At 43.9% G+C, this 27,241-nt stretch overlaps 1 protein-coding gene across 3 annotated transcripts in view; it reads right to left on the bottom strand.

Moving 5' to 3' along the window:
- The window catches only part of GTPBP3 (GTP binding protein 3, mitochondrial), a 91,051-nt gene extending 73,975 nt beyond the window's left edge, over nt 1-17,076 (bottom strand). The window contains exons 1-3 of one of the 3 annotated variants that reach the window (XM_083180190.1): nt 16,960-17,076; nt 16,047-16,133; nt 1,134-1,369 (exon numbers count right to left, since the gene is read on the bottom strand). In XM_083180190.1, coding sequence (XP_083036316.1) covers nt 1,134-1,369; nt 16,047-16,087 — 277 coding nt within the window. In that variant the 5' untranslated portion in view covers nt 16,088-16,133; nt 16,960-17,076. Of the gene's footprint in view, nt 1-1,133; nt 1,370-16,046; nt 16,134-16,413; nt 16,908-16,959 lie in introns of those variants that run through there. The other 2 variants (XM_083180186.1, XM_083180182.1) reach the window with 2 other exon arrangements.
- Nucleotides 17,077-27,241: the final 10,165 nt, after the last annotated feature.

The following is a 27,241-nucleotide window of genomic DNA, read 5'->3' as shown; positions in this document are numbered from 1 at the left end:
ATCAAAAGGTCGACATGCAGTAGGTCACATGGTCGACATGAAAAATGTTACCCCTAGAATGCCAGTGTGAGCGGGTACATGTGGTAGGGAATATAGACTGTAAGATCCACTGGGGCAGGGACTGATGTGAATGTTCACATATTCCCTCCTATGTCCTTATAGATTGTAAGCTTGCACCGGGGCCCTCTTACCTCCAAGTCTGTCTGTTGTTACCCAGTTTGTTTTATCACTGTCTACTATTGTAAAGCGCTATGGAATCTACTGCGCTATACAAGAAGCTGTAAATAAATAAATATTCTCTTTAAAGTGCTGTGGAATATGTGCGCGCTATATAAATAACTGGTACTTGTGTATTAGCAGGAGCCCACTAAGCAATTTGGGCTATTCTGCGTAAGAAAATCGCATCGCATGGGCCATTTTAGTGCCATGCGAGTTTCCTATGTTATTTATTCACTGCTCTCAGCCCCGGGCCATCACATCTGCCGCAAAATCGCATGTGATTTAATAGGGTATGCGATGCCATGAAATTAGGTGTACAATAATATGATTGTATGTCCCCCAAATAGGTTTAACGCATCCTCCGACCTTTTCATTCCCCCACGTTAGCGTGGAGTTGATTTTATATAGTGTGGCGAGCACAGCGAGCCACCGAGCCCGAAGCGTGGCGAGCGGACACTGAATACATGTAAAGTAATCCGCTGAGCTCGCCACACTATATAAAATCAACTCCACACCGAGGTGGATAGTGTGGGAATGAAAAGGTCGGAGGAGGCGTTTCACTGCGCCCGCAATGCTTCGGGGTGACGTGGATAGTGGTGGGGTGCGTTAAACCTATTTGGAGAACATACAATCATATTATTGTATAGCTAATATAATGGCATTGCACACTCTATAAAATCGCATGCGATTTTTCGGGCCATGCGATGCGCAGGCTGACAGAGCAGAGAAAAAAATTACACTAAAAAAAAAATCGCATCGCATACCCCGCAAAATGGCATTTGATGCAATTTCACTACGGTGCCGTACGTAGCAAAACTGGGCGCCGTGATAATACACAACTAACACATAACTTAATAAATAAATAACATAGATCAATGTATGTTTTTGAAGTGTACTAAATCACTGTTACTGACCTGAAAACCACACCACCAGCCCCCTGTCCAACAGCTCCCCTGACTTTGGGCAGATAATTGATGCCAGCTTAACTTGCCGTGGAGGAGGCAAGGTTTGCCATTTAGTTAGAATGTGCAGAGCCTCTTTGCTTGCAGGACCACTGGTGCGAATCACTGCCACGCCACACTTTCCATGGCCCGACGAGAGGGAAAAAATAGTGTCTCTGACATCGTGATGCTTACACTTCTTCAGTGGGCTGCAAGACACAACGGGATTTATGCATTATATTATTTAGCATTTTCTAGAAGCAATTTTTGTGCTATTCTAACAAATGCAACCCCAGTGTAGCAAGTATGTAACTTATTTGTAAATCTATCAAGCATTCTGTGATGTAAAATAATGTATATTCTATGTACTGTATGTGTAAAATAGGTTTTAACAGTTAAAAGTTATTTATAGGAAATATCATTCCATGATGTACACAATGTGCAATGGTTTTACAATGTAAGATTTGTTTGTTACGTGACCTCATATAGAACTACAGTATATGCTGTATTTGTGTAATATTACTAAACATGACTTAAAGCCTGTCTTTGTTGCCTGCAATAGCAGCAGCGGTTAATAAGGCTTTATCAAAAACTTTGACTTATATATTGTGAACTAAAACTGGTCGTTTGGTCATTTTGGAGATCCTACCTGCTGCAGTCAGAATTAGTCAAAGATCGCTTCTGCTGGGTGCAGATTGTGAAACCATTGTATAATTGTCTCACGATCATGATCATTCTGGTGTGTACCCTACATTAGGCTCTGGGTAATATATCTCACAGAACAGCAGATTTCTGCAATAATTTCACAGTCACTTTTGTCAGGATATACTGCATGTGTATATCCTACTATCCAATATGTATATGTAAGTGTATAATATACATGGGTACTTATGTATTATCTGGACTCCCATGTTAAATGCATCCCATTTTTTCATACCCCTACTATCCAACTACGCATGGAGTTGATTTTATATAGTGTGGCGAGCGCAGTGAGCCACCGTGCCCGAAGCGTAGCGAGTACCTCAAGAGCCTTAATCCAGCCCTGGATACACAGAGCCCACTTACAGAATAAATAAACAAACACAGTATGTTACAGTTCAAGACAGTGTAGGACAAGTACAAGGAATATACACTTATACCCCTTTTCCATCTGCAAGCCAGGTCGCACCTGGGATTTTGTACCCGGTTATAACCTGGGTGCGACCAGGCTTGCAAACCCATTCAGGTACTTATGTATTATCTGGACTCCCATGTTAAATGCACCCCATTTTTTCATACCCCTACTATCCAACTACGCATGGAGTTGATTTTATATAGTGTGGCGAGCGCAGCGAGCCACCGTGCCCGAAGCGTGGGGAGCGCAGCGAGCCCCGCGAGGGGACGCGGTCTCATAAGAAAAACGGGAGTCCAGATATTACATAAGTACCCCCATTCACACTAGAGTCCCCACCCGGCATACTGCCGGGCGGGTGACGTCATCGGGAGGTGGGGTCGGGGAGGCGCTGGGAGAAGAAAACATCTTCCAGCGCCGGCTTTTGCACTGTAATGAACGGGATTCGGATCGACTTGAACCCGTGTTCAACCCTGGTCGCTACCCGAGTAGAAATACCGGGTCTCACGACCTGGGTTATTTCAACGGGGAGCGTTTCCACCTGCCTAAAATCGCGGGTTTTGCGGGCTCCAGTGCAAAATCCCGGGATATTTAGGCTAGTGGAAAAGGGGTATAAGCTATCAAAAAATGACAAGGGTATCAACAAATGACACTGGGATAAGTATCATGGTGACAGAAAAGCAAAGTATTTGATGCTGCCAGAGGGAGCAGTAGAAGATAGTTTAAATGAGAGTAGGACCTCCCTCGTCTGTACATACAGGATGCGGGAGGGGGTCGTTAATGATGCACGGGAGCACAAATAGTTAACGGTATTGATTATACACTATAAGATATAGTAAAAGATATTGCTCAGAAAGCCATCTACACCAATCAATGTTACCCTGGTCTGTCTGCCTGTCACCTTTAGAATGTCAAGCATGATAGACGCTAGATCAGGCATGTCCAACGTTGGCCCTCCAGATGTTTTGAAACTACACATCCCAGCATGCTTTACAATAGTTTTAGCATTCTCTAATAGCAAAACTGTGGCAAAGCATGCTGGGATGTGTAGTATCACAACATCTGGAGGGCCAACGTTGGACATGCCTGCGCTAGATGATATAGCAAAGGATTTTGCTTAGAAAGCCCTTTCTAGATCCTCTAGTGCAGGGGTGTCAAACTCAAATTCATCGGGGGCCGCATCTGCAGTTTGGTCACCCTCAAAGGGCCGCTGTATAATAATAATGCAATGACAGCACAGGCTGCTCCCGCTGTATAATATAACAATAGTAATGCCATGACACAAATTTTTATACAGGGGGAGCAGCCTGTGGTGTCATTGCATTATTATTATACAGAGGGAGCAGCCTGTGGTGTCATGGCATTACTTTTATATTATACAGGGGGAGCAGCCTGTGGTGTCATGGCATTATTATTATTATACAGGGGGAGCAGCCTGTGGTGTCATGGCATTATGCCATGACACCACAGGCTGCTCCCCCTGTACAATAATAATGACACCACAGGCTGCTCCCCCTGTATAATATAAAAGTAAGGCCATGACACCACCACCAGATATATTGTTTTTTTATGTAACTTACTGTATTTTATCCCTCAGGCTCCTTTACTGCTGCTGCGGCTCCAGTAATTTCAATTCCACTCTCTGCGCCGCGGCCTGTCCTGCTGCGGCCCCCCAACTCGGCCTGCCTTCCTTCCTCTCTGCAGACGTGTGGGTGGGAGGCGTCATCGTCATGACGTCCCCACCCAGCGTCTGCCACTGCCTCGATAAGAGGGAACAGGCTGCCGGGCCCTCCTCCGCGTAGCCGTGGAGGCCGGCGGCCATGTTCCTGTGGCCGCAGACATCTTAAAAGACCACAGGAACATGGCCGCCAGCAGTGCAAAATAAACCTCTCAAAAAAGATCTAAAAAAAGAGATTAAAAAGGTGAAGGCTGGCGGCAGCTGTGCGGGCCACATGACGAGGTCTGTTGGGCCGGATTTGGCCCGCAGGCCTTGTGTTTGACACCCGTGCTCTAGTGTGTATGTGGCTTTACATTCTAAAAGGTGAGAGGCAGACAGACAGGGGTAACATGGATTGGTGTAGACCAGCGGTTCTCAAACTGTGGCTCCTGACCCCAAAGTGGGTCGCAATCTATTTAGAATAGGGTTGCGACTCCAAGTCGCTGACCATCAGGCTGATTACTTTTCTAATCTCAGTGATTTAAGGAGTCTGAAAAATCTTTTTAGTTGTCTGTTATTTTAGACTCCTCCCATCAGTTTGTGCCTCCTCAATGCTGCCATGCATGTGCTGTCTGCTGACTCCACATGTGATGTGATGTAATGACCAAAAATATTTGACTGTTATATTGCAAACTCTATTATTGGGTTTTTACCTTCAAAGTGCCACATCAGGACTTTTTACATAAGTAATGTATTTAATTTAAAAAAATTGGATGTCCCTATATGTCTTAAGGACTGCCGTATTATATATTAACTGGAGCACTAAAAGCCCTGACTTAATACAGGTTGAGTATCCTGTATCCGAATATCCATTATCCAAATTATTCCGAAAACCATACATTCCAGAAAGTGGCAAAAAAATTGTAACAGCACTGCTGAGGACATGATATTAACTGGCACTATATACAGATGGGGCACTTCCCATCCTGGCTGGCGGATCGCCAGAACGTCCCCGCTGGCGACCCGCCAACAGCCTCGCCAGCGAATATACTGAGACGCGCGTGCGTCGCACGCGCGTCTCAGTCTCCGTCGCCAGCGCGACGGAAACCCTGTCCGTCTCCGCCTCAGGGAGACGGACAGGGTTAGGGTGGGGGTTGCGGCCAGGCGGCGGGGACCGCGGGTTACCGCCGGCAAGCCGGCGGGGACCCGGGGGAACGGATGGAAGCGCCATCGAAGGGGACGCGCGCGCCTCTCGTGCGCGCGCGTCCCCTTCTCACCATCGCCATGGCGCTGGCGGGGGATGGCGGCTGGCGACGCCAGCTCCATCCCCTGCCAGGATGAGACCTGCTCCATCTGTATGTACAAGAAAATGATTGCTTGGGATTCAAATTCAATGGGGGGTATTCAATCTAGGATCACGGCTGTCGATCCCTGCCGACAGCCGTGATCCTGGCCCGTTTGCGGTCAGCCCGACAGCTGAACGACAGGCGGGATTCAATGTCCCGTCTGCCGATCGGCGCAAAGGGGTCGTGGCCGCGAAAACGGCCGTGGATTGTCGATCTGCGGCCGGGATTGCGACAATCCACGGCCGTTATCGGCAGAACGGGCCCGCCAGCTTCTGAAGTCGGGCCAGTTCTGCCGTGATCCCACTTCAATGCTGTCGCTAAAGACAGCATTGAATAGGGAGCCACCGCTATTTCCCACGTCGGAAATAGCGGCGACACATTGAATACCCCCCAATATCTGAGATAGTACACAAATTTTTTTTCATGTTTTGAAACCTTGTTTTTTTGAACAAATAAAATATATTTGTGTGTATTTCATGTGTTTGATGTGTTTATACAGCATAAATGCAAGATACTTCAAAATACATCATTGAAATATTAAAATATTCCGAAACAAAGAATAATCCGTTATCCAAAATTCTCCTGGTCCCGAGCATTTTGGATACGGGATACTCAACCTGTAGTTGTAATCGAGTGTACAAAAGAGAATTTTTTCCCTGGGGTCCGCTTAGTCTAGTCCTGGCCCTGCATACCAAAAATGGGGAATGCATATTACAGTGTACATGTCCAATATGCCATCAGTATGTGCAGCTTTGTCATAGTGTTCATTCTAGCACCCGCTCTCTTTGAACACCAATGCAGTTCCTCTTCCCTGCCTGGGGTGTCGCTGTCTGCTGTGGTGTTTCTAACACAGGTCTGGTTTGCATATCAGTGCTGATATACAGACCACACTAGGCTAGAAGCACTACAGCAGACAGCGACATCCCATGCAGAGAAGAGGACCTGCATGGGTTTTCAAATATGGCATGTGCTAGAAGGAACACGATTTGTCATATTAGTATATTGTGAATTAATACCCTCAACATGAAAGCATCAATATAAAAAATGTATTATTCAGCAATATGCATTTATTATCATTTTTTTTAAAAATATGACGACCTTACCATTTGTATCCATAAGGCAATTATTAATAATAATAATAAAAAAAAACATATAGAAGGATGGAGAACATGCACAAATTATTTCCAAGGGATTTTTTACATCCTTGCCTGGCACGCTATGCAGAACCTAAGGTTTATTAGTATGCTCTGAACCCTGAGAGAGAGCTTTGAGTTAATTAACTGCACAACATTTATTATAAATATAGTGACGACTGGCAGAAAATATAGTCTCATCATTCACAAATTAATATCATTCTGCCACAGTGCAATTATTAAAGACTGATCATTAGTGAACACAACAGCTGTTCACAGAAGAACCATTTTTGACTTGCCTTTTTACTTATTTTTTATTTCATGATGTATTGAGGCTAGTTGTATGAGGACACTTCTTACACTTATACAATTATTATAATGGATCTAGAAATGCATTTACGCAATTTATTTGACAATATTAAAATCTAAGGAAATTCCTTGATTGCACAAACTTTCCACTTTATTTGAATACTGAGCGCATTTACTCCATATTTGAAGTGATAAACCACAGAGGATTTCTGTACAGCAGAACGACTTCCTTGTTCGGGAAAACTGCTATGAAATGCACAGACATAAAATTTTGAGATGTTCTGCCTTTTTTGATAAGACCTTATATTTGTGAAAGCCGATCAGACTTTGTTATACTTCAGCAGTTCTTTAGCTCTTCCAGATTACGGTAACCATTGCGATGCAGAACCGGCATGATAGTCATGGAATCACATCATGTTCTGAAGTCTATCTGGAGAAAAATGAGTTAAATTTCTGAAATTCCACTAGCGCATTAAGCTCAAAAAGGTTTAAAATCGACCTGGGAGAATTCACACATCCCAAGGCTTATCTTTTTCAAGACATTAAGGGAATATATATTTCCTTAGCATTTTACTAAAAGATAAATTTTCCTTAATCCCAATCCTTCCCCGGAACATTAAAGGGATAAGTGCCATAAACTATCGCAACAATTTGTACCATCTTTTAAAAAAAAATTAAACTGACATCGGGGTGCTGAATGTACTATCAAATATTGCTCATGTACTACAGAGGAACGTCAGCCCTCATGAGGACTTGTACCAGTAAAGCTAGGGAAAGAGAAATAAGGCAGGCTCTACAGACCACAAAGTTTATGTGTGGGACATGTCCTCTGTGCACACAATAGAGTGAAGGTGATTCGTTGTGAAGTCAGAATGATCTAAAATAGAAAACCCATGGAACACCTTACCCTAATTAAATGTTTAGAACAAAACAGTCATTTTTGGCAACAGTAAATCCCATGTTGAGCGACGTGCTAATCACAGATTGCTCATCACATATTGCGGCACACAAGTGATGCACTCACAATGTGTGCTGAGCGGACTTTTGCCTATTGTTTATAGGCAAAACCCCATGATCTACCACAGGGGTGGGCAAAAGGCGGCCCGACAAATGCTGTCATCCGGCTCGCCACTCCCCCGTCTACACCAATGACAAGTGGCCCGCGCGCGCCACGCCGATGCATGACCGGGCCGCGCCATCCCCGCACAGCAGTACTGGGAATGTAGGAGGGGACGCGGTCACACCAACCAATGGCAGGTAAGTGGCTGCTGCATGACTGTGTCCCCTCCCACACTCCCAGTAATGCTGTGTGGGAATGGCGCGGTCATGCTTCGGTGGCAGGCACGGTCTCCTGTCCTGGCTCCCCTCTATCAGGCTCCAAGTCCACCACCAAAGAAGGCTACAGTTCAGTATTGCTGCTGCAGAGATATATATATATATATATATATATATATATTCCTTACAAGCGGTCCGGCACTGCCACTGCCTTTGGGGAAGTCTATATATATATATATATATATATATATATATATATATATATATATATATATATATATATATATATATATATATATATATATATATATATATATATATATATATATATATATATATATATTTATATATATATACCCGAAGCATGGTGTGCTTATCGAGCCGTCGCAATAGAGCGTCCATGTTGACAGACACACAAAGAATTGCAAATTATACTCACCGATAATTCCTTTTCTTCCTAGAGATCCCATTGGCACCCATAACACTGGGATATCCTCCCCTCTCCTAGTTCCAACTGGATCTTTTTTCAGGGACCACCCACCTTGAGTATATCAGCCTCCTCCTCCCTCTCCTCTGTGTGTATCGAGTGTCTCCATTCTGAAGGTCCCTGAAAAACATCTGGGGGGGGGATAAATAGCTGCCATGGGATCTCTAGGAAGAAAAGAAATGATCGGTAAGAATAATTCGCAATTTTCTCCTTACGATTCCCATGGCACCCATGACACTGGGACATACCCAAGCATAATCCAAAAGAAAGGGAGGGAGACCATGATATATGCAAGTAAAAGATTTATTTTCTGAAAGGTTCTATTTTCCAGACAGAGCTTCTTCAAGAACATTGTTCCCAAAGTGGGCAGATGCAATATCGAGAGCATAGTGTTTAGAGAAGGTATGAACTGAAGACCATGTTGCTGTTTGACAGATCTCCTTTACTGAGGCTTTGGCCTTCCTTGCCCAGGACGTAGAGATTGCCCTAGTAGAGTGTGCCTTTACTATTGGAGGTACTTCTTTGTTCTCTTGTTTTTAGGCATGCACGGTCACCTCTCTGATCCACCTGGAAATGGTCTGTTTGGCTGGACTCTTCTGGAATTACCAAGAGATGCTTCGTTTTCCGGAAGCTACTTGTTCTCTCCAAATATATGGACACTGTTCGTGTCAGATCTAGCATATGTCAGGCTCTTTGCTCCTCGTTTTCAGGATTTGGAAAGAAACTTGGCAAGGTGATGTCTTGGTTGAGGTGGAAGGTTGAAATCACTTTAGGTAATAAGTCAGGATTTGTCCTCAACACCACCCTGTCTGGGAATATTACCAGGTACGGTTCTTCCATCCATAGAGCCTGTAGTTCACCTATTTTTCTTGTTGAAGTGATAGCGATCAGGAATGTCACCTTCCAGGAAAACTTCATAGGAATTTCTATTAAAGGTTCAAATGGGTGTTTCGATAGAACTTAAAGAACTAGATTTAGGTCCCAGGGCGCCACTAAGGACTTCAGAGGAGGACGAATTCTCTTCATTGCTCTTGAGAACCTCTTAACCATTTCCTCCTCTGCCAGTCTACGATCAAGCAGTATACTGAGAGCTGAAACTTGTGCTTTAAAAATGGTAGCAGTTGCCAGTCTCATCTCAAATCCTTCAAATAAGAACTGTAACACTTTGGCAGTTGGTATCTTGTAAAAGTTGTCTTTAAATTGCCCCCAGGCAATGAACTTGAGCCATGTCGTTTAATACGCCAAATATGATACTTTCTTCCTGGCCTGGCCTCAAGAATCATGCCCATAACTTGATTAGACAAATTATAACGTTTTAGGATTTGCTACTCAATCTCCATACCTTTAAAGGAGAACATAGCTAGATCTGGATGACAAATTGGACCCTGATACAGAAGATCTGGTCGGTTGGGTAGACTCTTCTCCAATCTGCTTGCCGACCCGACTCTTATCCACATTTGACCACTCCTTGATTATAATTTCTCTAATAACCTTATGTATGGGAAATGTTCTCCCCTTCCTTGACCGATCTTCAAAGAGCGGATCTTCTTCCGTAATACCTGAAGTCTCTTTATAGTTCATAGTTTTATAAATGTTTTTTTAATAAGCTCTCTACTAGATCTAAATTAAATACTCTGGGTTCTTCCACTTCCCCTGATTCCTCACCAGAATCATCTTTCTGGAGTACAAGTTCCTCTGAGGAACCATCCCCTTCATGATAGAATCCTGCTTGAACCATAGATATTTTGGAGTTTTGTCTTTGCAGAAATTCATCTTTAGAAACAAAGGATTGCTTCATCCATTCCATTAGATTCTTCAAGATGTCCGTTTGATCTGCCTGCTTTGTTACTTTAACTTGAGACTCCACACAATTTTCACAGAATGCAGATTTTTGAGCAACAGTAAATATGTTGTCACAAGACATACAAGTATAAGTGACATATTTCTTCTTTGACGTCCTCTTTTTATGTACTGGTGATGAAAGCACACTACAAATAACCAAACATATTGGGCAATCACAAAATAACTTAAAAACAAACTGCTAATGCCCATAAAACCAAAGGGTTTAACTCAAATGGGCATCATCTGGTTTAGGAGGGAGAAGGCAGATCCATCTTGTAATCCAGCTAGCAGGCTGCACAGACAAGACTGACAAACCACGCTAGAAATGTACAAATTTAAATACCACACATTAACTGTTTCCTCCCTGCTCATCTGAGCTTCAGGATGGCCAAGCAGAACTAAAGTGTCCAGCCACGTTTCCGGGGGAACCATTTAGTGAGCGCACTTGTGTAAGCGCTGGGTGAAAGAGAAGGCTTTTGCGCACTTCCGCCCCTTCTGCCGGAGACGCCGCTGCCACAGCATGCTTGTCCTCGCTACCCAAGCCACAGCAGACAACCGGGCAGTCACCAGCCTTCCCCGCCCTGAGGATCGAATAGTGCCCGCCGGATGCCGCAAATCAGCCACCACAGTGCACTACAGGTACCATCCATAGAGCTAAACAGAGGGGAAGACTTTTCTGGCAGGAATAACAGTATGTGACGCAGGAATCTAGCCAGCCACACTCTTCCTCTCTCCAGGTAGCCACCCCACCAGCTCCAACTGTAAAAAGAGGTAACCCCGGTTGAAACAAAATTAAAGTCCCTACGCTGCCTAACTAAATGGAGACAGGAGGAAAACACACAGAGGAGAGGAGGAGGAGGCGGATATTCCCAAGGTGGGCGGTCCCTGGAAAAAAAGATCCTGTCTAAGTAGGAGAAGGGGAGGATATCCCAGTGTCATGGCTGCCATGGGGATAGTAGGAGAAAAATGTGAAACCCTTATATACTGTAGACCTTTTGACTGTCACCTAATAGTGGTCAGGCCTTTGACTTTCGACTTAGACACTGGCGACTCATATCCCACAACTCAAACTATAGTACCAAGTGTCGCCACAAATGTGCTATATAGTTCCAAAAGGACTTCTCCACAAAGTCTTCAATACAAAAAACAGAGGTAAAGTTCACATATTAGCATATAACAGAGGGTTTAGATCAACTTTTCCACTTCATTCAGCCCTTGAAATAGTATGTACTTTTTGTTATTTTGGGGGACAATAACGCAGTTTAGTGATGAGGCTTCTATTTTGTGTGCCCGCTGCCTGTTTATTTATACTTTTGCATGTAAGAACTCATAAAGAGGGATATTACAGAGACAAATCTTTTAAGACAAAAAGGTATTGTCCCAGGAAATGATGAGTAGTTGCTAATACCTCTTGGCGGACAGGGATCATGCTGGCGCCGGCAGAGAGGCGCTCCATCTGTTTGAGATGCAGGAGCGTCTCAGACACTCCAGCAATGAGATGCTCCTGCATCTGAGTAGCTATTGCGGCAGGGTACATCAACCCTGACGACAGGGTTAGGGGTTCTGTAGCACGTGCGTCTCCTGTCCAAAGAGGGGGTGCAGGCGCAAGTGCATCTCATTCACAATGAAGGAGGCATTTGCCAGTGCTCCATGTTACATACTGGCAAATGCCTCTTTTTCAAACCCCCACTATCCATGGCAGCCCGAAGCGTGGCGAGCACAGCGAGCCCCACGAGGAGACACATTACGCATCCTCCCGACCTTTTCATACCCCCACTATCCACGTTGGCGTGGATTTCATACAGTGTGGCGAACCCAGCGAGCCACGAGCCCGAAGCGTGGCGAGCCCCGCGAGGGGACGCGGATTACGTGTAAGGTCATTCGCATACACTCGCCACACTGTATAAAATCAACTCCCCACCGACGTGGATAGTGGGGCTATGAAAAGGTCGGGAGGACGCGTAACGCGTGCAGTCGCCACGCTTCGGGCTGCCGTGGATAGTGGGGGTGTTGCAGGAACACATTCACACCTGCCATATCATACATCTGAGACAGTAATGATGACATGTGTTAACTTGTAACTGGATTTTAGTTAATAAGAAGAATTAAAGCAACTTAACACATTACAGTAAAATCATCAAGAATGACTTACTACGCTATCTACGCTGGCCGTGGGAACACTACGCTACTTCTGACTGCGCTAACTACGCTGGCCGCGGGAACACTACACTGATTCTGACAGGGACGCTGATGGCGTAACTGCCGCCGTGAAACTACACAAGTACCACAGAAAATGGCAATTGGCCCCTGATTGGAAGAGAGCAGCGGTGGTCATCATCTATACAGGAACCAACTTTGCTGTACAAAGACTTGCCAATAAAAAGTACCTACAGAATAAGGGAATTACATTTTTTTTTTTTTAAATTGATGCTTTCCATACAGTACAGTGAGTAGACCAACTTGTATCTAACTTGTCTAACCAAAACAGTACTTCATACAACTAATCAACTGTTTAATCAGAGCAGCTAACCAGCCAACTTCAATCTAACTTGTGACACCCTACTTTCAAACAAGGGTACTCCAATCGTTGTATGTTGGGGTTCGATAGAAGGACCAATCAACTCTCCCCACTAACCGATTTTTTTTATTTTCACACCAGTAGCCTGGATCAGTTAGGTTAAAGGTCATTTATTTTTGGGCGGTGCACAACCCAATACTGTGGAGGTAGAGTGTCACTTGTCTTTCACAGTCTTGCTGTGTATGTGGAGGGTGAGCCCCACTCATCCTCCATAGCAAATAAGTTAATAAATACTGTAAACATCAACCATCAAGTATTTTGCAACAAATGTGTAATAACCCTGCTTTGCCTTAAAAATATGTTAAGTGTGATAATACCGAAGAAATCTCAGTATCGATGGTTGGTAGCGAACATAAAATTCATAGTTACTAGAAGATTGTTGTGTAAAAAAAATTATATATATATATATATATATATATATATATATATATATATATATATATATATATATATATATATATATATATATATATATATATATATTTTTTTTTTTTTTTTTCATTTACATAATTATAATAACTGTGTAGTAATGGCTCTTTGATATAAATAAATTGGGCTAATCCAGATAACCACTTGGGTTAGCTATAACCACAACCCAGTTCTGAAGGTCAAGTCTCAAATACATTCACACCTAGGAGGTTGACACTGTCATCAGTTATCCCTTATGTCTGACTTCAGAGCAAATATCTGTAGGGTCGATAAGTGAAATTTGTGCAGTAATCTTGGTCTCAGACTATTATACAACAGCACCAGTAATAGTCAGAAACATTCTCTGGTCCACCCATCCTCTAATCCAAGGTTACTCAAACTATATTCTCTGGGACCCCATCAGACAATAAGAATAATTACAGGACCCCGGCAAGTTACGGCAGAAGGTCATCATATCACATCACATGTGTAGTCAGCAGACAGCACATACATGGCAGCATTGTGGAGGCACAAACTGATGGGAGGAGTCTAAAATAACAGACAATTCAAAAGATTTTCAGACTCTTTGAATCACTGACTGAGTTTAGAAAAGTAATCAGTCTGATGGTCAGCAACATTGAGTCGCGACCCCATGTTGAGAAGTTCGGGACCCACATTTTGAGAACCACTGCTCTAATCCACCTGAGCTCTAAGCTCTTGGTCTTCCATCCAATCTACTTTCTCATTTCAGCTGTCTCTCGACTCAATGTTCCTAACTGCAATGCTGTGTGACCCCTCAAAAATCCCCTACCATGCCTCTTAGGGGATGGAAAATAAAATTGATACGCGCAGATCATTAAAAAAAAAGCTTAAATGCATTGATCAATTCATGAACTAAAACCCCATTATTTATTTATTTATTGATTATTTGAATGTTAAGGTGAGTTAGTTTGTTGTAGTGAGTGCTGGGCCCCCTGTGTTTGTATTTACTAGAGTGTGTGGTCACAGGCCACCGCACCCCACCCTGGGATGTGGGAGCAGTTTGCACCCCATTCCTAGGAATGGCAAGTGTGTTGGTACTTCTATATATATATATATATATATATATATATATATATATATATATATATATATATATATATATATATATATATATATATATATATATATATATATATATATATATATATATATATATATATATATATATATATCTGAAGCACCAATCTGTGAAACCTCACATCATTTTTTTTTGTTGGCTTAATTTGTACTTAGAAATCCTTTACTAAAGCTGGGCATACATGGTCATGGTTAAAGTGCCTATAAGACATGTTACCCACATATATCATATGCATCTACTTTTGAGATCTAGTATAGTGTAAAGGCCACCATACACTTGTCCAATTTGTCCTAAGGACAAATCGGACCAGTTTGCCCTTGGGAGCCCCCCAGCAGCTACCTGGGTGGCTCACGTGCGATCTGGCACTTGATGTGCCATTTTTACATGCAATAAATCGCATGCAAAAAAATCGCGGGGAGCTGGCAGTGGCAGGGCAGCTGTCGGTAGTGGCGGGCAGCGCGTAGTTGCAGGCAGTTGGGTCCATCCAAACAGCGTCTGGGAGCTGCCTTGTAGTGGCATTTTGCCGGGTTTCAGGACAGGATGCGGCTGCTGAATATTTTTAAATTGATTGATTGGACGCTGACTGAATGAGAGAATTCTCTTAGCAAATCAGATGGAGGTCACTGATTGGCTAAGAGAATTCTCTCAGCCAATCAAAATCCAGCCAGTTAACTCAAAATATTCAGCAGCCGCATCCCGCCCCCGAAGCCCGGAAAAATGCTGCTACAAGACAGCTCCCAGGCGCCACTGCTTGTATGGTCACAGACCCCGCCAACCACCACTAGGAGCTGCCCATCCCAGGTGCCCCACTGCCCATCCCCCGCTGCACAGACCCAATACTGGCTGCACATAGGCGTGTGCCAGAGGTGCTTCACCGCTGGCACACACCTAGGATCGGACCGACACATTATGGGTGCTGAAAAAAGCACCCGCGATGGGCCACTGATAGGTCCGATTGCTTGACATCGGATGTCCCACCGGTGGGACCACAGGGTCGCGACAGCATGTCACGCACAGCCAATTTAGTCCGATTTCATGGCCAGATCTGTCGGAATCGGACTAAATCGGCTCAGTGTATGGGCACCTTTAAGGTGCTCATACACTGGTGAGATGTATCTCAGCAATTGGTTGCATGCAATTTGCTTGCAATGTGGGCGGGACCTTCCTGGGGGGACTGGATTACCTATGATACATTGTATGTATTCCATGTGATCCTATTAGGGCTGAACGGGCCGTGACAAATCTTTGTGGCAAACAGCGAGGTCTGCGATTGAGATGCAAACCTATAATAAGCTCTACCTGTGGATCTTTTAAAAATGTGTCAGTAAGCAATGACTACACCTGTTAGGTGAACTGTGTGGGGTCCTGAGGACCAAGCTTGAGAACCACTGGTATAGTCAGGGGCATCAGCACCCTTCCGCTAGCCTGAAAACATTCTAGTGCTCCTTGGTATAGCAATAGTGTATGCCCAGCATTGATAATGGCTATACGGTGGAGCAGGGGACTGAGGCTAAAGCCAGCAAACTGTTTCAACTTCTGAACTTTTGTCATACAGTGAAAAAAGGAAAAAGAAATGATTACTCTTTCCTCTGCATAGGCCTGCACTGTATCCACACTGACCTTGAAGGGAATGTCTTCAAAACCCGCTTCACAAGCCACATGTCTGCGTATACTTATATTAGTCCATTACCGATCACCAATATTAATCTGAAAAAAAAAGGTAAAATAGAGTTAGCAATTATAAACACAGATATACTGTAGTTGTAACAATGAAGGTACAGTATTATTTAGGACTTAATTATGGGATATAATAACTGGGAACGATTGCTTGTTACTGTCCCCTTGTTACTTGCTCTCGTAAAGGAACAGATCCTTTCTTAGAACGGAAGAAGCGCTGCAGCCGCCTGTCTGTGCTTATTTATTTCATGCTCAATAGTTCGAGAGCATTTCATAGACATGTATACGGCGCACACAGCAAGCTACTCACAACTATTGTCAGGTCAGGCATGGCCACACTCCGCAGTAGCAGCAGAGGTGTCACCGGCACCGCACGGAGCACACACAACTCACGTCACGTGTAATAATATCAGTCTTCTGGCAGCAACACAGGAAGGAAAGTCCGCAGTCCTCACATGCCAACCATCATAGTACCGGTGCCGCCAACCAGGCGCTGATAGGTGGAACCTCGTTCTATGCAGCCGTGTGACGTCCTATGATTGGCTAACGGGGAGCGCTCGCTCCTTTCTACAGCTCAATCCGTTGACTGCGACGTTATTGTTTTTTTTTTTTTATAATCCCTCCCGGTGGAGGGTAGGTGTCACCGTTACGGTGCGCGGCACTGCGGGTGTGTAGTAGCTGGTGGTGATCTCAGCGCCTAGGTGAGTAGCCACAGTGAGTATACACTCCAGAAAGTTGGGTTGTACTATTTATGGTGTCAGATTGTTCTCGCTCCAAGGCCGGGACTCGACGCCGCTTTATACAGGCATCACAGACTGTGCGCTTCCGTGCGTCAGTGTAGACGGAGAGGTATTACCTGTATGCACCCATAACACTGCCTGTAGTTGCCGGGAACATTCTTGTAAGTACGCTAGTGACATAAAGAAGGGCGCCAAAACGACTGTGTTCCTCCAGCGCCCTCCCTCCCTTTATCATGCAGACTGGATAACTTGAGTAACAGCTGTCCTAGAAGCAGCCCAATCCTCATTAGACAGCTAAGTTCAAAACCAAGGTATGAAAGTGACAGATCACTGGTTTATGGGTAAAAAACGGAACAGGACAGCACCCCGGAACGCTGGACAGGACAGGCTCCATTCATAAATATCTGTCATTCTGGAGTTTGTAGTTCAGGGGTGGCCAACCAGTCAGAGACAAAGGGCCAGATGTACTAAGCTTGAAAAGTGATAAAATGGAAAGTGATAAACCACCAGCCAATCAGCTCCTACCTGCCATGTCACAGGCTGGGTTTGAAAAATAACAGGCAGTAGCTGATTGGTTTGTGGTTCATCACTCTACATTTTATCACTTTTCAAGGCTTAGTACATCTCGCCAAAAGAGCCAAAAAATATTTTTAGGGGTGCCCCAGAGCACCATGCGTGGGCCAAAAATAGGTCATGGCCAGAGCCGAATTTCCCATTAGGGGCGGCACATGGATGCCTGTGATAGTACTGTCAGCCCAAAATGTACCAGTAACTGCTAAATATACTGAACTATATTCCATCTTAAATAGAGTGTAAATGGATAGGAAACTGTCCTACTTAGTAAATATGTATTCATAATAAAATAAAATGTCATAGTTAGTGGCTTTTTTTTAATAAATCTGTTATATTGGCTATTATCATATGAGGGCTTATAAGTGATCAATAAATATAATACAACTAGGCGGGGGAGGGGGTGTGTGAACATTATTGTTGTGCCTAGGGGTGCCCTCAACCCTAAATCCGCCCCTGGTCATGGCCTTGTGTCCACTTGGCCATGCCCATGGTATAAAATACATTGGAAAAGCCACATTCATAGAAATAATTTCCACTCTCATTCCCGGCCAACTTTATGGGGGAAATTTACTAAGATGGGAGTTCTATTTCACATGAGATGTTACTATGGGCAACCAATCACAATCGACTTAGTTATTAAGTACCTTCTAGAACAGGGGTCTTCAACCCGTGGCCCGCCATTGAATTGCGTTTTTTTTATTAAATGCCGTGCTGGCATTTAAAAAAAAAAAAAAAATCAGTGGGACGCGGCCGAGTTCGATGTGCTGGCTGGGGCAGGCAGGACTGTGCGTGGACATGCGCATTGTGTACTTCCTGACGCCGCGCACCCATCCTGCCCGTGCCCTTTCAGACAGCCGGGAGACTGGAGTGAGTCTGACAACCGCCGGCAGCTGTGCACCTGTCCCTGCCTGCTCCTTGGCTGTTAAGATAGCAGACGCCAGCAGCAGCCCTCGGAGACCACTGCAAGGGACACTAAAGCAAGTGTCTCAGGAGAGGATGATGCCGGCTAGCTACCGCTGTGCTGACTAGGGGGGAGGGAGGGCTGGCAGTGCAATATGGCCCTGTGTATGGGGGAGGGGGGCTGGCAGTGCAATGTGGTGCTGACTAAGGGAGGGCTGGCATGCTGTGCAATGCAGTGCTGACTGTGGAGGGCAATACTAGGTGACATTGGTGAGGGACACTACTGGTGGCATTTTATGAGGGACACTACTGGTGGCATTTTGTGAGAGGCACTGCTGGGGGCATCATATGCATAAGCAGGAGTATTGGGGGCCTTATAGTGCAAGGTGCAATGGGCATCACAGTGTATGGCATGATCCACGTGTCTCACACACCCCCCCCCAATAGGGATTTTGAACGCCGGGATTTAATACTGAATCCGCTGCTACAGCCAGGCAGGTAACAATATGAGAGAGACAGTACAGATATAGATTGCTATAATGCAGTGTACGGGACACCGGGAGTACATATGGCTGAGTGCACAGTTCCTATGCAGCCAAAAGTGGCACCAACTTGATCATGCAGGGAGAGGGGGTAGTCAGTCAGTGAGGCCGGGGCCAGGAGTTGGGGGTTTGTTGTAGTTTTGGGCCCTCACCTCCCTGAAGGACTCCAGACTGGCCGTGCCTCTCTCCTCAACCTCTGGGCAGGCTGCAGCAGTGTGTCCTCCATGCCGCTGCTGGCTTGCTGCTGGAGGGGGGGGCACCAACTTCCTCCATCCACAGAGCTGACCTAACCGCTAAATCTGGTGCTTGGGGCAGCCGCGACTCGGTCGCCTGTCTCCCGACCGGAGGGCCGCCTCGCTGGGGGCATCATTCTTTCTCCTCGTACTTCGCTCTAGCCGCACTCTCCGTCACCTTAGTCCTCCGCTCTGGCCCGCACTCTTCAGCAGCACAGCGTGGAGCTCCACGTACGTGCGGCCATCCCCCGGCCCCACGGGATGTAATCAGTTGGTTGATCTGACAAATTAAGTGCATTAATGACTTCATCTCTGAATTCCAGCTGTGATAAAGGCTGTTTTGTTTTTCACTTTTTGCTGCCAAAACATGTAATTTCCAAGCATTTACCATCATGTTTGATACGGTATTGATGTACAGTGGACACCATCACTTCTCTGAGTGAACGCCATATCGGTAATTGCCTAATGTATTATTGGGAAGGTCAACTCCTCCAATGTTGGTATTACGGACCTAATTTTAGAAAGACTGCAATTTTTGCAAATGGACAAAATCATGTTGCACTGCAGGTAGGGCAAATGAAACGTGCAGAGAGCGTTCAATTTAAAGTTGCCCACACACTAAAAAGATGTGCACATAAATTAGCCTTGAAATCTTTTTCCTGGACAAAAGATTTCAGGCAAGCGCACACCTTCACCAAAGATTTCTCTTAAGATCCCATGTGCGTTCCTATGGATCTTTTGCTAAATCTTCTGATCATTGAGAGGTCTCAGCCAATCAATGGCTTCCTATTTGTTTCTATGGGCTTTTTTTAATTTTGTTTTATTGATTTGCTACCAATGCTTCACTGCAATGTTATCAATACCTTTGTGAATACTCTCGGGGATGAGGCTAACCCGAAAGGTAGTGTTTTCCCTTTACTGAAAACCTGAGAAATTTTCTGTGTCTGGGGTGAATTGGGACATGATAATAACACCACCCCATGATCAATGCCAAGCCGAAGCGTGGTGAGCGGCGGCGGTACGCTTCCTCCGACCTTTTCATACCCCCATTATCCACGTCGGCGTGGAGTTGATTTTATATAGTGTGGCGAGCCACCAAGCCCGAAGCATGGCGAGCGGACACGCATTACTTCACACGTATTACACGTCCCCTTGCGGGCCTCGCTGCTCTCACCACACTATATAAAATCAACTCCACGCCGACGTGGATAGTGGGGGAAAGTCGAAGGACTCGCGGGCTCGCTGCGCTCACCACGCTTCGGGTTGGCTAGTGTTCACTCTAGAAATTGGGCAGGGGGGCGGTCCTGGGCCGCCGACGGCACACTTGTGGGCGGTCCCAGACCGCCGACGTCAGTACAGGGGGCGGAGCGGGCCTGGCCCCGCCGAAGATGCCGTCACCACGGGGGAAGGTGCCTTGATGCCGGGGAAGCGCCGGGCATCGCCGTCTAAGGCGGCGCTGGGCTTCCCCGTGCAAGGAGTCGGGCAGGCACCAGGCTGTTTTAGCGGGGCGCTGCTAGAGGGGCCGGTGCACATTTTGCCCTTTAAAAATCGGGCAGGGCGCAGCGCCCCGCTAAAACAACCTAGCGGGAACACTAGTTGGCGTTGATCGTGGGGTGGCGTTAACAATGGGGGACCATTTAACATTGGTTCCAATGTAAAAATCAGGTCCGTCGCATTGCATGCATTATAATGGCATGCAATGTGACTGATTTTTACATTGTACCAGGAACGTCCAAAACCCCCGAAAATCGGGTCCAATCGCTTCGCATCGCATGCCTTAAGTGCAGGCATGCGATAAAAAACATCGGGCGCCCAGATATTACACAAGTACCAAATTTTCTAGTGTGTGGGCACCTCAAGATCAGATGATTTAGCAACAAATGCAAGGAAGCGGGTATCCGTAGATATCGGACGTTTTTTTTTTTTCTTGGCCTAATCGGGGGAAAAAAATCCTTCTAGTGTGTGGGCACCTTAACTGTCATATATTCAAAGATGCTGCATTCATTCCTACTATAGATCCACAGGATGCCTGAAAAACATGAGCTGTAGGTAGATCTTAAAGACAGGTTTGGCCACCCCTGTTCTAATCTTTGAAAATGTATCAGTTTATCAAAATTGTTGTTATCTGATAAATGAAGAAACAAACATACAACAACTAAAATGTAACATACAATACCATCTGATATCCATACCAAACCATATATATATATAATGTGTGTGTGTATATATATATATATATATATATATATATATATATATATATATATATATATAACGGTAATGGTGTGTACACACTGTACAATTCAGCATACAATTTTGACTGTATAGTAAAAATTGCATCGGGATCGCATGCAGATCGCACAGGGTTTTTTTAACCTTGCTCCCGTACAGCACAAAGCGAAGCCAGATAGACAGATGCATTGACTGTATAGTACAGATCTGTACTATAATTAGTCAAAATTGCATGCACGTCTCATGGCTTGCCATGCGTCTGGATCCCGATGTGAGCTGTCGACCGTGTGTACACACCATTAAACTGTATTGCTTGATCATTCAAGATAAAATAACATATTAGTCATACACTATGGGGTATATTTACTAAAGTGTGGGTTTTTAGAAGTGAAGATGTTGCCCATTGCAACCAATCAGATTTTAGCTATTATCCACTAGAAGGTGCTAGACAAATTATAAGAGAAATCCAACTGGTGGCTTTGGACAACATTTCCACTTTAAACCCCTCCCCCCTATGTACATTTCTCCCCATTGCATGTCTCTGCCCCTCTCCCTTTCCTTTATCATTTGTAGCAGGCTGTGATGCTTGGGCCGCAAATTGAAGTAGCTGTACGCTTTCTCCTGTACTTCGCTGTTCAGCCACAGCCAGAAAGTGAAAATAAACACACAAAAAGCTCCAAAATGACTGCGATATGGCCCCTTTTTTATGCAATTCCGATGCATTGCTGCGACTAATCGCATGAAAAGTGACACATTGCATTTCATTTGATTGTTATGCAAGGCATGTTCCTATGCCCATCGCAGTTGCAGATCCTACTGGCTGCCATGAATATTTGTCGTAGCCTTTGCTGGGATTGCATGCGATACATTGTATACAAAAGGACCGCATACAATGTATCGTATGCGATCCTGTTGCCCGGCAGCTGCCGGGTGAGTTGGGGTACTGCATGCGATAACTCGCCCTAGTGCAGGGCTGGGCAACACCGGCCCTCCAGGTGTTGATGAACTACACATCCCAGCATGCCTTGCATCAGTTTCAGCATGGCCACATAGCAAAACTAATGCAAAGCATCCTGGGATGTGTAGTTCACTAACATCTAGAGGGCCGGTGTTGCCCAGCCCTGCCCTTGTGGATGGGGCCTTAAATCTTTTGTCCCTTTGGATAGAGAACTACCCACTGATTTGTTGAAAAATATTTATGTGGTTTTTACTGTCCATGGACATCATGAAATATGTCCCCACCATAATCCTGGTCCCAACTAGACAGACAACTTTTCAATTATCCTACTGCCAGTCCTTTTGCAGGTCAAAAAGTATGTGTGGCGAATGAAGCATCCCCTTCTGGGTTCCGGAATGGATACTCAACATTGCAGTTGGTCTGTCTATCCGTGTGTGTGTTTCCTTTACGGTGTCATTTAAAATGTGGGGGGTTTTTTGTTTTTTTTTTAATTGAAAAAAAAACATGTATATAGTGGAAATAGACATAATAAAACCATTCTTCTTTCATGATCAAAGACAGAATCTATAGGTTTCCGTGATTAATGTATACAGTAGCTTCAAATAATCTTCCAGTCAAATTAAAACTTTTTTTTTTTTTCTGATTATTTAGGCATGGAGAACTATTCCAAGTCATTGGGGAGTGCGGACAGCTTAAACCCATCATGTGACAAGATTTCTGCAGATATGCTTTCCGTTTTCTTGTGTAAATCCTGCAATGCTGTCCTGGGGGATGGACTGAGTGTATGTGAAACCAATGACACACTAAGGTTTATAACATTAGTTCGAGTGACTGAACATGTGAAGATGAATTCCACTATTGAATATAGTGTAAATGGTGAACTGGAAGGCTGTGCGTACTACCTATTAAAGTGCGATTGTTGTAAAGCCAACGTTGGCCTAAGCCTACATTCTGCAACTCGTCAACGTGCATATCTGCTACAGCTGTTCTGTCTCTTTAGGGATCAAATTTCATGTTATCTCTTTAAAACTCAAAAAATTGTGGAAGCAACAAATCTGGACTTGAATTTTTCACGGTACACCCAACTCGTTAATAAATTGCAATCAGATCTTTGTGAGACACACAAACGAATTGAGGAGTTATCTGCTAAGCGACAGAATCTGCAAGAGTTGCCCAAAAGCCAAGATAAGGATCCTAGATGAGTCCTGCATTTGATGTTTCACAGTTTCATTACTGAAAACTCGCACTTCTATGTAAGATCACTGATTGTTTAGGTTCCGCTGTTTGTTTATGGTGCAACTTTTTGAAATTGTACCCCTTTTTTAAAACTTTTTACATATTATTTTTTACTTCATTAAGACTAAATCTTGCATGGAGAAAACCTTTTATCTGTATAAGCTGATTTGAACCAAACGTGTGTGGAACCAAGTTTGAGGCAAGGCTTTGACAAGTTTCCCCATATTATATGAGGAAAAAAGCTGAGTTCAAAACTGGATAACTGGCGAGAATGTTGTAAATCTGTTCCGCTTAAAGGTGCTGCCTCAATTGGGTAAACTTGCTAGGTGACTTGGCAACACCGTTTTTGTTGAGCCCTAAAGTAGGCAATTAGAACTTTGGTCTCTTCAGTTAACAAGTTTTTATAAGTGCTCCATTGATTACTATCCCAAAGCCAGATATAATGAATAAATAAATGTTCTTCACCCTTCTCAATAAATAAGAAATCATTTAATAGCTGACTGACAACAATGTTTTTTATACTAATTGCTCAAACTAGTACATTTTTTGATGTTTTATGTTTTTGTTGCTATTTATATGGCTACTGAGAGTGTGTGTGTGTGTGTGTGTGTGTGTGTGTAATATAATATAGTTATACACTTTCTATGTAGATAATAAAAAAGTCATTGCTATGTAAACTTTGTAATTAATGTTGAAGTGAATGTTTTAATGTGAGCACATCATTGGTCAATTTATAGACTACTCAGAATACAGTATGTATGACATCCACACAGGGAAACACATCACATATGTTTAAAAAAAAAATTATTTGCTTTGGATGAGTGAGTTTGTGCTGCATTTCCCACATGTTCAAGACTGGTCGTGTTTTGGAAGCAATGAGTGATCTTTTTTTCTACACACAGCAGGCAAGAGACGGGTACACCAAGCACAAATACAATGTTTTTAATGCTGACCCAATCGGTGCCAGTTAAATATAAGCAAAATACTCCCAGCTGCTGTAACAAGTGGAACTTTTGTAATTTTATCCAAAACATGCTGAAAGGAAGGTGGTATACCTGAAGGAAGCCCACACAAGCACATATAAAACATACTACCTCTACATCAGTGGTGTCTCTCATGGCACTCCAGCTGTTGTGGAACTACATGTCCCAGCATGCCCTGCCACAGTTTTAGCAATCCATTATATAAAGTCTGTGGCAGGGCATGCAAAAAGAGGTGCTGGACATATTTTGACATGCAGCTGTGTTCTTGCTAGCAGCACCGCAATAGCAATGATTACATCTATAAAAAGTGAAATGGGAGGTTCTGCGCTAGGTATGGGCTACTCGGAGCATTTGGTGGAGAGTTTGCATTGAGCAATGTTCAGATAAGAAAAGTAAACATCCCAGGGTTTGCAGTTCATCATACGTAATAGTGTTCATTCTAGCACCCGCTATCTTTGAAAATCCATGCAGTTCCTCTTCCCTGCCTGGGGTGTGCCTGTCTGCTGTGGGGGTTTCTATCACAGGTCTGGTTTGCATATCAGTGTTCATATCCAGACCACAGTGCTAGAAGCACTACAGCAGACAGCGACACCCCAGGCAGGGAAGAGGAACTGCATGGGTTTTCTTTTTTTTTTAAATATATTTTATTGGGTTTTTTCCATACAAGATAAAGAAACAGTTGTCAAACAGATGACCGATGAGTTATAAGCGTGACATAACAGGATCATGGTATATATACAATGTATACAACAGTCCTATATGGCAGCGTCACATACAAATAGCATTACTCTAGATCAATAGGAATAATATAATGGAGATCCTAAAGAAAAAGGAGAAAAAATATACTTATATCCGATCTAAGAAAGAATAGAAATAAATTAGAATAAGATAAACTTACTCTTGAAAACAAAACAGCTGTATGGGGGGGGGGGGGGGATACAGACATACAGGGGGTGGGGCACACATTAGGAAGACAGTGTAGGGGAGTATAAAGTGAGAAATCAAGGTCTGAAGATCTGGTGATGCTGTAATAAAATACAAATAGTATATATCATACTTAATCAGGCATTCAATTACCAGTCGCAATCCGACGCAGCAGACTCCAGGAGGTATTTTCAAACAGCCTCATAATGTGGTCTTGAGATTGAGTATCAAGAGTATTAATAAAGTACTCCCATTTTTTATAGAATTTCTCTACACCTGCCTCTATATCAGGAATCGTAGAACGCCTGTCACAGTATAAAATTTGGATCAATTTCTGTTTAACTTCTATAAGTGAGGGGGCAGACCGGGTAGTCCAATGAATAAGGATAATTTTTTTTGCTACCGTGGTTATTGTGACTAGTAATCGAATTTTATATTGTTTATTTTGTGTATCGGGGCCTAAATTCCAATTTTTGAAGTTTCCACAGATGCACGCCAATGGGTCGGGGGTCAGGTGCAGGGAGAGCATGGAATTAATAAATTGTATCACTTTGTTCCAGAATTTCCGTATCTTCCCACATCCCCAGATGCAGTGGAAGAAATCTGCGTGTGATGATGTGCATTTAACACATGCCCCTGTCTCTAAATCTGTCATGTGTTTCCTCTGGGCAGGTGAGATGTATGCTCTGTGGATCATTCTGATATGGACTTCCTGTAAATAGGAGGATTGTAGATATTTGAGAGTAGAGTCATATTGGGACAGAAGATCGGGCAGTGCGGAAATACTTGGAGTATCTGTGGACCATTTTTGTAAGGTTGTAGACCAACTAGAAGACGCTGTTAAAGAGGTTAATGGTATATACAGGGAACTAATTCTGTATGGGACAGAGGGGATAAGTTTGAGAAGAGATTGGAAAAGGCATGTCAAATTGTCAGAATTATTAGGTTTAGGGAGTGATTGGACATAGTGCCTAACTTGCAGGTACATGAAGAAATTTTGGGCGGGGAGTTGGTATCGCGATTGAAGGTCAGCAAATGAAAGCAATTCCCCTCCGGGGTCGAACACTTTATTAATAGAGGCCAGGCCCTTAATTTTCCATTGGGAGAAGGTGGAGTTAGTTAGTGACGGAGGAAAGACTGGATTGCCCCATAGAGAGATATATGGGGAGTATAAGGGATTACAATGGAATTTCTTTGAGATAGTTATCCAGGCTCTGTATGTGTCAGTAAATAAAGGATGTTCTTTAATAAAAGTTGGGAGTTCCGACCATTTAGTGTGAAGCAGACCATTTGGGGAGAACGGAGCAAAGAGAGCGGAATCTAGATGGGTATCTGTGTATGAACTGTTGTCAAGCAGCCAGTCACCAATATATCTGAAGAATATGGCGTTGGAGTATTGTGTCAAGTCTGGAAAACCCAGTCCTCCTTTGTTACGGGGCAGGCGCAGTTTGGCGAGGGCTATTCGGGGTCTTTTCCCTTGCCATAAGAAGCGAGAGAAAAGGGAATTGAGGGCCTTTATATCCTTGGGTTGGAGTGTTATGGGTAGCATCTGCATTATATAAAAAATTTTGGGGAACAGTACGCTTTTGATTGCCGCCATTCGTCCTAAAAGGGAGATGGGCAGGGACATCCAACTATCTAAGTACCTCTTGATTTTTTCAATTATTGGGGTAAAGTTTATTTTATATAGGTCAGCAAGGTTTGAGGGAATATTAATGCCTAAATATTTAATGGAAGTGAAGGAGATGTGGAAGGGTTGGAGTGACGGTAATGTTTGGAAGTATAATGGTGCACCTTGAATCGGGAGGATCTCTGAT

Source organism: Crinia signifera, chromosome 1 (assembly GCF_055691185.1).
Source record: "Crinia signifera chromosome 1, ASM5569118v1, whole genome shotgun sequence".
Taxonomy (NCBI): Eukaryota; Metazoa; Chordata; class Amphibia; order Anura; family Myobatrachidae; genus Crinia; species Crinia signifera.
This window is presented reverse-complemented; position numbering and strand designations above follow the sequence as displayed.